The 14113-nt window shown below is 48.6% G+C and overlaps 1 protein-coding gene across 5 annotated transcripts in view; it reads right to left on the bottom strand.

Annotated features, from left to right (window-relative positions):
• The window catches only part of RALYL (RALY RNA binding protein like), a 244981-nt gene that overhangs the window by 10909 nt on the left and 219959 nt on the right, over positions 1–14113 (bottom strand). For all 5 annotated transcript variants that reach the window (XM_033155497.1, XM_033155494.1, XM_033155495.1 and 2 more), the window contains 2 exons: positions 11750–11913; positions 8317–8430 (listed from right to left, as the gene is read on the bottom strand). In XM_033155497.1, the coding sequence (XP_033011388.1) occupies positions 8317–8430; positions 11750–11913 (278 nt within the window). The remainder of the gene's footprint in view (positions 1–8316; positions 8431–11749; positions 11914–14113) is intronic.

The following is a 14113-nucleotide window of genomic DNA, read 5'->3' as shown; positions in this document are numbered from 1 at the left end:
CCATCACCCATGTGATAGTCCTTGAGATATCTGAAGATGGCTATCATACCGCTTCTCTATCTCCTCTTTTGTAGGCTAAACATGCCTAGCTCCTTTAACTGCTCTTCCTAAGGTTTGGTTTCCAGACCCTTGATCACCTTGGTCATCCTCTAAACACAGTCCAGCTTGTCAATATCCTTAATTTGTGGTGCCCAGAACTGGACACAGTAGTCCAGGTGTGGTCTGACCAAAGCAGAATAGAGCAGTACTATTTCTTCCCTTGATCTGGATACTATACTTCTGTTGATGCAGACTAAAATAGCATTAGCTTTTCTTTTTTATTTTGCTGTTGCATCACACTATTGACTCATGTTAAGCTTGCCAGCTTTAAAACACAGAATTAATTAGCAAAATAAGACATCTGAGTATAAACACATTACTTTTCTGTCCCTTTATAACTTCCATAAAGATAAGCAAGACAGACTTTAGTATAGCGTATAAAAGATCATTAAAACTTTCCCTGTTTTTCATTTCTATGTTTGTTTAAGCTTCCCACTGTTGGATGTAAGCAGCTCATGCTGTATATTCTGCCCTGCCTATTATAATAGATTGTTTGAAATATCTGCCACTTAAAAACCTGCAACTTTTCAAGTCGTTCTCCTTTGCAATGCAGCTGATTGTTTTTGTCCAGGGAGGACCAGAAGTAAGCCTTCAGCAGATAAAAAGGATTTGGTATTGTTATTACCAGTTGGAACTCACAGAAACATATCAAACATATTGTGCTGGCCCCAAGGGTTTGTCCATGAAGCGAGGTCCAAGTCCAGTCCTGGGTCTATGGGTCCAAAGGAGATCAGTCCGGCGGGGAGCGAGGCAGGGAGCAGGTCAAGGTCCAAGGCAGGTTCAGGCACAAGGTTGCAGGTTGAGCACACGCTTGCAACTAAGTTGCTCACGCAACTTGGGCTGGGTCTGGCTGGCTTTTATCTGGCCCTATGCTTAGGGCCGCCCCGATCCTCTGGAGACTCGCCTCTCCTCCGGGCCTGGAGGCGAGCACTCCTCCTGCAGACACTTAACTCCCTTCGCCTCTCTGCCCTGAGCCTCTGTAGCTCAGGAGAGGCTGGTGGGTTACTGGACCCAGGGGATGCCTCAGCTTCCTCTGAAGAGGCTGGGAGTGGAGCACCTGCAGGCAATGGGTCCTCCCTCCCATCAGGAGCCAGAGCAGACTCTGCTGATGCCTGCACCTGGGGATCCAGCACAGGTGGGGATCCTTCAGGCTCAAGCCCTGGCCCCGGCTCAGCTGGTTCTGGAGGCGGGGAATCCTGTGCAGGCTGGGATCCCTCAGGTTCAGCATCAGAGTCTGACTCCCAGGCCATCACACCATCCCCCCTCCCAGGCCTCCCCCTCAACCGAGGGGCCGGACCAGGCTTGCTGGGGTAAGCTGCATGGAAATCACGGAGGCAGGCAGGTGCGTGGACGTTTTCCGCTGGTTCCCATGAACGATCCTCAGGCCCATACCCCTTCCAGTCGATGAGGTATTGGAGCTTCCCCCTGCGGTATCGTGAGTCGAGAATGCGCTCCACCTCGTACTCAGGCTCCCCCTCGACCAAAACTGGCTGCGGTCGTGGATTGTCTGGGTGGAACTCGTCGGGCGGGGCGACTGGACTAAGTAGGGACCGGTGGAATACTGGGTGAACCTTGAGTGATGGAGGTAACTGGAGGCGAAACGCCACCGGTGACACCTGCGCAGTGATGGTGAATGGGCCGGCAAACCGTGCATCCAGCTTTCGTGAGGGCCGAGAAGGATGCAGGTGACGGGTAGAGAGCCACACCCGATCGCCAACATGGAGTTCTGGCCCCTCCTGACGATGTCGGTCAGCCTGGGCCTTGTATGCGTCCTTGGCCTGGCGCAGTTGCTCCATCAATAATTGTTGTTGGGACTGAAGCTCCTGAAGCCAGTCTGTCACTGCGGGGACTGCGGAAGCTGGCAGCACGTCCGGGAACAAACGTGGATGGTAGCCGTAGGAGGCCTGGAACGGGGTCTGCTGGGTGGAGGCGTTCACTGCATTGTTGTAGGCGAACTCCGCCAATGGCAAGTGATCGACCCAGTCATCCTGCTGGAAGCTGCAGTAACACCGGAGGTACTGCTCCAGCACCGCATTTGCCCGTTCCGTCTGGCCATCGGTCTGCGGGTGGTGGGCCGAAGATAGACAGACCTCCGTCCCAAGGGTCTGGTGCAGGGCTCGCCAGAAGTGGGATGTGAACTGGACGCCGCGGTCAGAAACCACACGCTCGGGAAGGCCATGCAGGCGGAAGATGTGCTGCAAGTACAGTTGAGCCGTCTCCTTAGCTGTGGGTATGGACGGGCAGGGGGCACAGTGCACCATCTTAGTGAAATGGTCCGTGAAAACCAGGAGGCAGGTACAGTGACGAGATGGGGGCAAGTCTACCACAAAGTCCAGCGAGACCGTGTGCCAGGGACGTGGTGGGACTGGTAATGGCTGGAGCAGACCGGGGGGTCGCCCAGTAGGACCCTTGGCCCGCCGGCAGACATCGCAACCAGCAACATAGCGTGCCACATCAGCCTTCAGGCGGGGCCACCAGAACTCCCGGCTTACCAGATGAGTGGTCCGGTACCGCCCAAAGTGCCCTGCTGCTGGGGCATCGTGGGACATCTGGAGAACCTCAGCCCGCAATGGTCCTGGTGGGATGTATAGACGACCCTGGTGCAGCAGTAGGCCCTGGTGCAGGGCCAGCCCCGGATATCGAGGGCATGACCCGTCAGACAGTTCCCGGAGCCGTTCCTGAGCCCAAGCGTCGACCCGTTGCTGTTCTCGCACCCGAGCCTGCAGTGGCTTGGCCTCCTGAGTGGCCAGGAATGTGGCTGGTGGTAAGATAGTCGTCGGTACTGCTTGCTGTACAGTGTCTGCGATGTCCTCGGGTTTCCGGGACAGGGCATCTGCTTTCCGGTTTTGGGAGCTAGGGATGTAGCGGATCCGGAACTGGAACCGGGAGAAAAACAGCGCCCACCGGATCTGCCTTTGGTTCAACTTGCGGGTGGTCTGGAGGTACTCCAGATTCCGGTGGTCCGTTCTCACTTCCACCGGGTGTCGTGCCCCCTCAAGATGATGGCGCCAGACCTCAAAGGCCACCTTGATGGCCAGTAGTTCCCGCTCCCACACGGTATAGTTACGCTCCGCCGGAAGGAGCTGCCGGGAGTAGTAGGCGCAGGGTAACAGCGGCGCATCGGGTCCGTGTTGCTGAGACAGGATGGCACCGAGAGCCGTACTGGAGGCATCAGTCTCCACCACAAAGGGACGAGAGGGATCAGGATGCTGTAAAATTGGCGCCCTCTGGAAACAGGCTTTCAACCCCTGAAATGCCACTTCAGCCTCCTCATCCCAGGAGAAGGGCGTCTTGGGGCGCAGCAGTCGGGTTAATGGGGTGGTGCGATGAGCATAATCTGCAATGAAGGTCCGGTAATAGTTGGCGAACCCTAGGAACCGCTGTAAGTCCTTGCGGTTCCGGGGCGCTGCCCACTCTCGAACCGCAGCCACCTTCCCAGGGTCCATCTGCACCCCGTCAGGGGAGAGTCGGTGTCCAAGGAAGTCCACTGACCGCTGGTGGAACTCGCACATGCTGAGCTTGGCATACAGGCGGTGCTCCCGCAAGCGCTGCAACACGGACCGAACATGACTCTCGTGACGGGCTGGGTCACGGGAATAAATCAGAATATCATCTAGGTACACCACCACGTATTTGTCTAGCAAGTCCTGGAACACGTGGTTGATGTACCGTTGAAACACGGCGGGCGCGTTGCATAATCCGAACGGCATAACCAGGTATTCAAACTGCCCATACCGGGTCCCGAATGCAGTCTTCCACTCGTCCCCGGCACGGATCCGAATCAAGTTGTAGGCCCCTCGGAGGTCCAGTTTGGTGAACATCTGCGCCCCCTGCACCCGCTCCAGCAATTCTGCAATAAGGGGCAAGGGGTACCGGTCTGGGATGGTGATCTTATTCAGGGCCCGGTAGTCATGGCAGAGGCGAAGCTCCCCACACTTCTTCTTAACGAAGAGTACAGGAGCGGCAGTGGGTGAGGTAGAGGGCCTAATGAACCCGCGTTCCAGGTTCTTGTGAAGGAAGTCCTGCAAGGCTTCACGCTCTGGCTCCGAAAGAGAATATAGGCGGCTCACAGGCAGGGGCGCCCCAGGCTGGAGGTCTATGCCGCAGTCGAAGGACCGATGAGGCGGCAGCTGGTCTGCTCCCTGTTCCTCGAACACGTCTAAATAGTCCTGGTACACGGCAGGGAGCGTTGACACGGCCTGCCCCATGGGGGCAGCTGCTACTAACTCGGACTGAGCATGGGAACCCGGGTCTGGGAAGCGTACAGTCCGATTGACCCAGTCGATCTGAACATTGTGCGACTCCAGCCAGTCCATCCCAAGCACCAGGGGAAACCGGGGCATGGTGGCAATGTCCAGGGTTCGCACCTCCCGGTGCTGCTGGTAGCACAGGACCAAGGGCTGGGTCTCCCGAGTAACCGCGCCCGAGCGTAGGAGCCGTCCATCAATTGCCTCCACCTGTACTGGTTCCGGCTTGTTCTGAAGCAGCACCTGATGCTGAGTGGCGAAGGCAGAGTCCATATAGGAGCGGGTTGCCCCCGAATCCACCAGAGCGTGGGTGAGAATCCAGGGCCCACCGGGGGGGTATAGACGCACCGGTATCATGAGGTGTTGCAATTCCACTGGTGAGGGCCCATCATGTGATGCTTGGGGCCCCAGGTAGCCTGGGCCATCGGCTACTGGGGTTGGCCGTTTCACCTGCGGCTGGCGTTTCTCAGGGCAGGTTCGGGCGTAGTGTCCACTCCCACCGCAGTAGAGACACAGGTTCCCCTCCCGGCGCCGAGTCTTTTCCGAGGGGGAGAGGCGAGGCCGCGCTGCCCCGAGCTGCATCGGCTCCTCCAATGACTCAGCTCTGGCCACAGAACTGCAGGGAAGCACCGGTGCTGGGAGCCCGGAGTGCCGGCGGCCCCGGGCCTGGCGACGGTCCTCCAACCGATCATCTATCTGCAGACTCCGTTGGATGAGGGCATCCAGTGTGGCAGGGCGATCCAACGTGGCCAGCTGATCCAGTATCTCGTCTGAAAGTCCCTCGAGATACTGGTCCCGCAGTGCAGAGTCGTTCCAGGTCAAGTCCTGCGCCAGCAGCCGAAATTCTGTGGCGTAGGTGGCCACTGTGGACTTGCCCTGTTTCAACCGTCGAATTGCCCGATTGGCTTGACTCCCCTTCTGAGGGTTGGCGAACGTGGTTTCCAGATGATTGCAAAACCCCATATAGTCTGTCAGCAAGGGGGAGTCTTGCCGGAGCAGCGGCAACGCCCACTTGGCCGCCTGGTCCTTTAGCAAGCTGATCAGGAAGTGCACCTTGGTGCGGTCGTCGGGGAAATCCCGAGCTCGCCCCTGAATATACAGCTTGGCCTGGGCGAGAAACATGGGAAAGCTGGCTGGGGACCCATCAAATTTCTCTGGCAGGGCCACTGGGTACTTGCCAGGAGCTGGGGCGGCGGCCCCAGGAGCCGGTAAGGCATCCAAACGCTGCTGAAGCGCCATAACAGCATTGCTTAGCTGCTGCACGGTGTGGGTCAAGGCCTGGTTCTCCTGGGCCAATGCCACCAGCGCAGCCGCCTGGTCAGCCATGGCTACTAGTTCCTCCCGAACGCACCCCAGCGAAGGGGGAGTGCGGGTGTGGCGTGAGCAAACTGTGCTGGCCCCAAGGGTTTGTCCATGAAGCGAGGTCCAAGTCCAGTCCTGGGTCTATGGGTCCAAAGGAGATCAGTCCGGCGGGGAGCGAGGCAGGGAGCAGGTCAAGGTCCAAGGCAGGTTCAGGCACAAGGTTGCAGGTTGAGCACACGCTTGCAACTAAGTTGCTCACGCAACTTGGGCTGGGTCTGGCTGGCTTTTATCTGGCCCTATGCTTAGGGCCGCCCCGATCCTCTGGAGACTCGCCTCTCCTCCGGGCCTGGAGGCGAGCACTCCTCCTGCAGACACTTAACTCCCTTCGCCTCTCTGCCCTGAGCCTCTGTAGCTCAGGAGAGGCTGGTGGGTTACTGGACCCAGGGGATGCCTCAGCTTCCTCTGAAGAGGCTGGGAGTGGAGCACCTGCAGGCAATGGGTCCTCCCTCCCATCAGGAGCCAGAGCAGACTCTGCTGATGCCTGCACCTGGGGATCCAGCACAGGTGGGGATCCTTCAGGCTCAAGCCCTGGCCCCGGCTCAGCTGGTTCTGGAGGCGGGGAATCCTGTGCAGGCTGGGATCCCTCAGGTTCAGCATCAGAGTCTGACTCCCAGGCCATCACACATATCAGTTCACAATCAAGCCATTTAAGCAGGATTAAATCCCACTGATTTTGAAGTCAAAAGTCAGCACATGATTTAAATCACTGGTACCCAAAAGTACTATGGTTGCATTATACCATATATGAATTTAAATGTCATGATACAGAATAGATAAGAGTCTCCCTCTCTCCCTCTCTTGTACCCAGAACCTACAAAAGAGCCACTTTGGTCAGGGTTCATATCCCCACCCAATCATGTAGCATAACCAGTATTGAAAAGGATCTAGGGTGGTGTTTTTTTTTGTACATTGCCTTGAGGTGACTATGTAGAAGGTGATTAATAAATTAATGTTAATAATAATAATAATAATAATAATAATAATAATAATAATAATAAGTATGCTCACCTGTCAGTTCAGTCGTGATTAACATGCTCTGAGCTATCTTTTTATATTCTGCTGTCTATGAGTCAGTGCAGAATGACAGTCTAAGATCTGATTTGTATTTAAATGAATTCAAAAGCTTTTTTCCACAAAACCCCATAATTTTTCCTGCTCTTATGAAGGCTCTTTGCATATTAATAGCTTTTATGCTGACTCCTCCTTCATGGGATTTGCCACCCCAGAAGGAAAGTGCTTTATTTTGCAGTGTTTTGACGTTAACAATGTTTAAAATACCAACTTGTGCGTAATTTGTGTTTACGTTTTTATGTAATAACATGTCCCTTTACTGTCCCAATTAAATTGGGACATCCTGTTTTCGGGTGCCGTGCACTTGTGTGGGTCATGTGACTCACGTGGGAACGCGGCCCAGAAGATGCCTGCGACATGTCAGAGGGTATGCAATTAATAGATTTTCCATTGCACTGTGCAAGAATACATACATTTCAGAATTCCCCACTAATCAAGAGTCCCTTGCAATGAATGTTCTAGGTTTTTATTTTAATCTACAGCAATTATGCGGAGCAGGTCCAGAGATAGGGAACCTGTGGCTCTCCAGATGGTATATTCTGAGTGCAAGATGCTTTTGTGACCCGGGCATCAGAAGAGGCAGCAGTGTGGTGTGCAATGTCAAGGCACCTGGGATGCAGAATGATGGGATGAGGCTGCATCAATGTTCTTAAGCTCTACTGCCCTTCCCTTCTCCCCCTTTCCCCTTTCTGCTGACAGTGGTAATGAGATCATTGGAACTGGATCATCACTGGCATGAAGCAGGGAAGAAGCTCTTCCTAAGGTGTTTGGCAGCATAGCTTAAGTGCTCATCCTTTCTAGTGGTGGCAGTGGCCTGACCAGAGGGCCAACGGAGGCCTTCTTTAGCGGCACTAAGTAGTGGAGAGATCAAGGTTTCTGTAAATTTACATTTCTTTATATACCAACCTGAAATCCATTTTTGCATGAAGAGCAGTTAAGAAATTTTTAAAACAAACTGCCATAAATATTAGCAGAATTGTACCCTGTCAAGGACAAAACAGTTTGCAGCCTCTTTATTTCATAGGGTGGAATATTTGTCAATTATTGGAATATTTAATTCATTATTGTCTACTCTACCTGCTTGTGGCTCTCCCAAGTCCTTTGCAGCAAACTTTCCCAATGCCTGCTATCTTATCCTCTTAATTGGAAATACCTGGGATTGAACCTCAAACCTTCTGAATGCAGACAGAGGGGAGATGAAGAAATGACTGTGCACTCATATGCATATGATTGACCTGTAAGATTGGCCTATCTACTCTGAAATAAGTGTCACTTAATTCAGTGGGGATTACTCCCAAGGTAAATTGGTGTATGGGTGCAGCCAAGAGAATAGCTAAACTTAGTCTTTAAACAGTTGTTAGTTGCTTAGTGGCTCATAAGGTTGTACTCCAAAAGCCTCTTTCTGGTCCTAAACGTGAGCACACCAGTATTTGCAAAATTGCTTCTCCCATAGAACTGACAATATGATTCACAACCTTGCACAGAATTAATTCACCCTTTAATGAGCTGCCAAGAGCTACAGATTATTTCCACGTACCAGCTTCAGCCTTCTGCTGCTTCTCAATCTTCTCCAGCCTCCCTAGCAAAGAGTCAATTTTTGTTTTGATCTGAGTTAATTCCTTCTTGATTGTTTGTAACTCATCTGATTTCACTGAAGAGAAAAAGAACAAAAGGTACCAGCTATGACACAAATAACATTTCAACACAAAGGTATCCCAGTACAATCTATTCATAAAGGCGAAAACTGAAGTTCAAGGTATAGCCTTATTTCTATGTTTTAATATTTCTTCAGCGAAGGGTAAGTTAGAACAATGGTATATTCCCTGTCAGTCCTTCCCCCCCAAATGCACACTATTTCTATGTTCATCCATGTATGTAAAAGACACATTTAGGACTCATACTGTATGTCCTTTGCAAAGTGTGTTTGGGATTTTCCATGCAAATACAGTACAAAACAGAGCTGGACCACCTATGAGGCTGGGTGAGGCAGCCGCCTCAGGTGCGACCCATTCAAGGGTTGGCATCTTGTTCCACCATCCAGCTTTGCCACTGCTTTTTCCAGCCTCTAACGTCAGACAGGGACTGGCAGCAAAGCTCTGCAAAATGCCTCTTCTCCTACCAAGTCAGCAAGAGGGGAGGCGTTCTGCCACCCAGCTTTGCTGCTAGGCAGGGGGAAATCTCCCCCCTCCGCCTGGCAGTGTGGCAGAGCTTTGCACCAGCTTCTGTGAAGCCCCACTGCTGGGTGGGAGGAGGGGGATCTGGAACGGATCTGCCCTCACCTGGTGGGGGAGTACCCTTAAGGAGTTTGTGCCCCCGTCGCTGAAACATCTCAGGCCACCCCTAGTACAAAATCCACATGGCTTATTTCATTCAGCCTAGATCAGAGAAGAAAGTTGCATTGTGGTAGTTGCAGTTACAGGTAGGTAGCCGTGTTGGTCTGCCACAGTCAAAGCAAAATAAAAAATGAAAAAATTCCTTCCAGTAGCACCTTAGAGACCAACTAAGTTTGTTCTTGGTATGAGCTTTCGTGTGCATTCATTGAACAAGGTCTGTTCACTAGTCATTTGGTCTCGTTCTTTCTGTGAATAGTCACGTGTGCTATCTCATGCATGCCACTATACAGCCAAATATATTTGGGTTTGTGGTGAAATTTCTGAAGGTAAATTCATTCAGAATGAGGGCAAACTACCTTCCAATTTTGATGCCATGCCTGAAGATTCACTGGAATGAGGTGTGTGTGTGTGTGCTTTCTGATGTGAAAACATTCATGAAAACTGCTCCCATTTATCATAACTACAAAATTGTCTGACTCCCAGGCTTATTTTGGTAGACATGCTATATATTTCATTGATCCAATACCATATCAAACTGTTTATCTTATACCATCACGTGAAAACTGGCTAACAGTCATGAAGTCACAACTGGTTTATTAAAAAAAGACAAAAACACTTTGCTCCCACTTTGCTCCTCCAGATCCATAAACAAAATAATGAGAAAACTGTTTAATATTTTCCTCATTTGCAATTTCACATAGACAAATATAGGAGCATCTGCTTCAGTTTTACTTGCAGAAAGCAAAGTCTGCAATGGAACAGCAATATAGCAGCATTCATCTGTTGCTGCTTTGGATGGAAAATGACAAGTAAGTTGTTACCTGGCTGATTTTTATGTAAAAAAAAAAGTATGCTTTATGAGATTTATATTTTCATTGGATTTAATTTTTTTAAAAGGTCAGAAATTAATCAGTCTCAAAACAATATGCAAACCCCTCAAGCTTGATAGAGACACTGAGGTCCTTGCTCTACTTCTAGTGGACAATTTGCTACTTTTAGAAACGTACCACCCCCCAAAACTTTTGCAGCTACACAAAAATTCCTATAGGACCCAGAATGCAATCTTGCTTCTCTTGTGTATGAAAACCAAGCAGGCTTGGCACAAGGTTTTTGAATACCACTTGCTGAAAACTGCAGGAGGGGCGAGTGCCCTTGTACCTGGGTCCTGCCTGTGGGCATCAGGTTGGCAACTGTGACAACAGATGCTGGGCTACATGAGCCATGGGCTTGATCTAGAAGGGAATTGTTGGACTTAGAAATGTTACCCAATGTGAGATCTGTGAGCCTCTAATGACTTCTAAAGATCAAAAATCCCACTGCCGGGGGGTGGGGGGGGGTCTGCCCAGGCACACTTTCCATTTTACAGTGGGAAAGGAAAGGAGCGACTGACTACTTTTATGCAATTTATGAACGGGGTCTTAATTTATGAATCAGTCTTCAGCCTCAGGACATGCACACATACAAGGCTTAAATAAGTTTCCGCCTTTTGCCTAGCCACCCTCGCGTACAAATATAAAACCCACGTTAGTGGAAAATGTACATTTAGTGTCAAAGAGGTTTTTTGTTTTTTTTTAAATGTCAACATCAACAACATTCATTGCCCTACTACTATGCGAGATAATTAATGCCCTGGGAAGAACCTGTCAGGGATGTGCTACCAGTTTTCAGTCACTGACACAGCAGGGAAGAAACCAGCACAACTGATTTAAGGCTTTGTCAAGGCAGGGGAATAATGTCCGCCTCAACCAGTCTGCAGCTTCTTCATTTGTGAAGAGGTTCTTACATACGTCAAACACAAGAAAGGAACTCCAGAAAGGACACACTGTGCTATGGGGAGCTGTGGGGCACCCCAAGGGAATAACTTATACAGGTTTTCAGCAGTGCTCTGGACTTCATAGACTGTTTATAATGCTTCAGCAGCACAACAACGACAACAGCTTTTTGTTCTTGGATGGTTGCCTTGCAATCCTTTGGGGTGCCAGATGCAGTTCAAGATCCCACTGTTTAGAGATGTAAACAGCACACATCCTGGCTATTATAACTGAGATCTGCTGTCCCAGGCAGTTACTGTGGACAGTTATCATGACATGGAGGGTATTTGTGCTCCACCACTGTGTGAAGTAGACCCACTGAAATCAATGAGTCTACGGCATGGCTCCTGCCACTATGGAACAGCAAATCCGATTTTGCCAAAGGGTGATAAGCAATGTTACAGTAGACTCACTGAAATCAATGAGTCTACACTGAATATGACTTAGTTCAGGCACAGGCAAACTTGGTTCTCCAGATGTTTTGGGACTACAACTCCCATCATCCCTGACCACTGGTCCTTTAAGCTAGAGACGATGGGAGTTGTAGTCTCAAAACACTCAGAGGGCCGAGTTTGCCTATGCCTGACTTAGCTTGTTATCATGCAATGAGCTTTGATCTCTTTTTTTTTTTTTTTAAAAAAAAAGACCAACACCGATAGTCTGCATTAAGTGAATGCATCCCTTCTCACTAAACCATTACAATGAAAACAACTTTTCGCTCTCAGTATGATAACCTAATGTTTAAAGATTTAGCAACGGGATGACCTTAGAATTCCACATATATTGCATTAAGCAGGCAACCTCGGCGGTGCAATATAGAACTCACATTTTGACCCCGACGATGAAGTTCCACTTGATGTTGATCTTGATCCCCCTTTCATGGAAAATACCCCTTTTCCTCTGCGAGTTGCTGTGACAGTTACGCGTGGGCGTTTTAATGGAATTACAGCACGAGGTGGTGCAGGGACCCGGCTGTGGTAATCAAACAACCTTAAGGGAATGGAAACAGAAGCTTCATAGCACTTGGTTATGGTGTGATAGCAGGGAGGTCTTGCAGACTAAATTTCCCTACTTTCTAATGGAAAATTGCTCTCCGAAATATCAATGACTTGCATCACAGTTAAAATTATATTTCAAGGACCTTTGTACTTTTAAGAAGCATATTTGTATTTCAGACATGACCAAGTAAGTAGCTGTAATTTCAGGGAAGGATACCATTATATTAGTTTGTCCTAACTTGGAGTATGAAAAACATGCACCTCATAATTTCATTTGACCCAAGTAATAATATGAGATTATTATAAAATAAACACACACACTGTAGCTCTGCTAACAGCCTAGCTCAAAAGTCATAGTTTCAGCTTTGTAATCTTCTGCCTTCATAGTAATGCTCATAGTGAAATTTAAGATGGTGAATATCATTGAAATGAAATGTGACTAAACTGAAACATCTAATCAAAGGAATTAGCACTTCTCCAGATTTAGCAAATCGCTTTTCCAGTCATGTGTAAAAGAAAGCATACTCTGCATTTAAAAGCCTATATTATTGAAAATAGCATCCAAAATGCATTATATTAGGGAAAAATTGCATGCAAAATTACATGCAATATTGCAGGTGTATATTATGAAACATTTGAATTAAAATGCTGATTAATTTTTGAGAGCACTTCTTAAAAGAAAAAAAAATCACAAACTGATATGGAAAAGTAGAGAACACAATTTCAGATTGGAACCATGAGAAAATAGAAGGAACTGAATCTGACGTATGTACCCATCTCTAATAGCATGAATACTGAAATTAATAATTTTGAAGGGTCGCTGTGCTTTGGTTTGTGTATTGTTTCAGAAAGTGCATTCTAGGTCTAGGTAGATTCACTTTTAAAAGTGAACTGAATTGAGTTTCTCCCCCATCCCTACAGGCAAGTCAGCCTGAGGTATTTTTGATAGGAGAAAAACACCGAAATTTGCTTATACCTAGAAATGACATAGCACTTCACATAGAAGCCAATTCCTAGGGGCTGTTGGGGCTTCGGCCCCAACAATAAAATATTTGAGGGAGCCTCCCCCCACCCAGTTGATGGGCATTCCCATTCAAATGGTGTGTGAGTGTGCGCACTGCATCATGTGATCAATTATGTGGGGTGAGGCTTACCAGGGCCCCCACGCTATTTTATTCAACTTGGCACCTCTGGTGCTTTATTAGTGGAAGATAAAAATAAACTAATAGAGTATTGTCAGCTTCAACTGAGGTACTCTCAAACCACAGAGCAATTTTAGCTAAAACTGATTTCAATATCCTCTATAGGTTGCAATCCTATACACACTTATTTAGGAAAGAATCCCACTGAACTTGGAGGGACTTCCTTCTGAGAAAAACAGGGTTGGAATGAATGTGTATATGGTCATTTGAACAAAAATTGCTTAGCTGCAGTATAGTTAATACAACTGCAGCTTTAAGTAAACAGGAGGCAAGACATGTATTTCAAGGATAAAGGGATCCAGATCCAGGAGGATGTAGGAAGGAGGGTTGCCCCAGTTTCTCATTAATCTGCTATCATGTCGTGAAGTGCCTTGAACATTTGGCTTCCGAATAGAGTATATTGCAATGGAGGAGAGTTTGAAGAGGTGAAAAGGCTGCTCACGTTGTTATTGTAAGTACCAATCTGAAAAAGGCCTCTGAATTCTACCCTGGATGGTAATAAGTTCTTGACCAGTTTGCTGTACATTCTCTTGTCCCCCAGTATGCCATATTATTCTTAGTGAAATACGTGGCTCTTGGCTTCGTTTTCCAGATTTCCCACTTGGTTTTGTATTGCAAAAGTGTGCTACAGATTAATGGGTTACTTGATGGCAGACAACACGAACACTTGTGGAAGACATTCAGCCATAGCAGCACCATACCGAGCTGCTGAATTTCAGATACATTTCCAATCTGGATTCTAAACTAAGTCATGCTGCAGAGAATTACTTCGAGACCTGCATCTTGAACATACCTTAGTAGCCTGTATAACCTGAGTCTCACAAAGGATTTTGCATGGAGTGAGGACATCAACACAGCCACATGAAAATATATCAATAAATGCCATCTTATACTGTTTTCAGTGTGGGCAGCCTGTTCCTTTAACAGCAGCAGCTGCTGCAGCAGCTGAGGAACAGCCCATTGTACAAAGAGCAAGGTGGAGCCCCTTGA

Source organism: Lacerta agilis, chromosome 7 (genome assembly GCF_009819535.1).
Source record: "Lacerta agilis isolate rLacAgi1 chromosome 7, rLacAgi1.pri, whole genome shotgun sequence".
NCBI classification, from domain to species: Eukaryota; Metazoa; Chordata; class Lepidosauria; order Squamata; family Lacertidae; genus Lacerta; species Lacerta agilis.
Note: the sequence above shows the minus strand (reverse complement) of the source record. Positions and strands in the feature narration are given on the sequence as shown.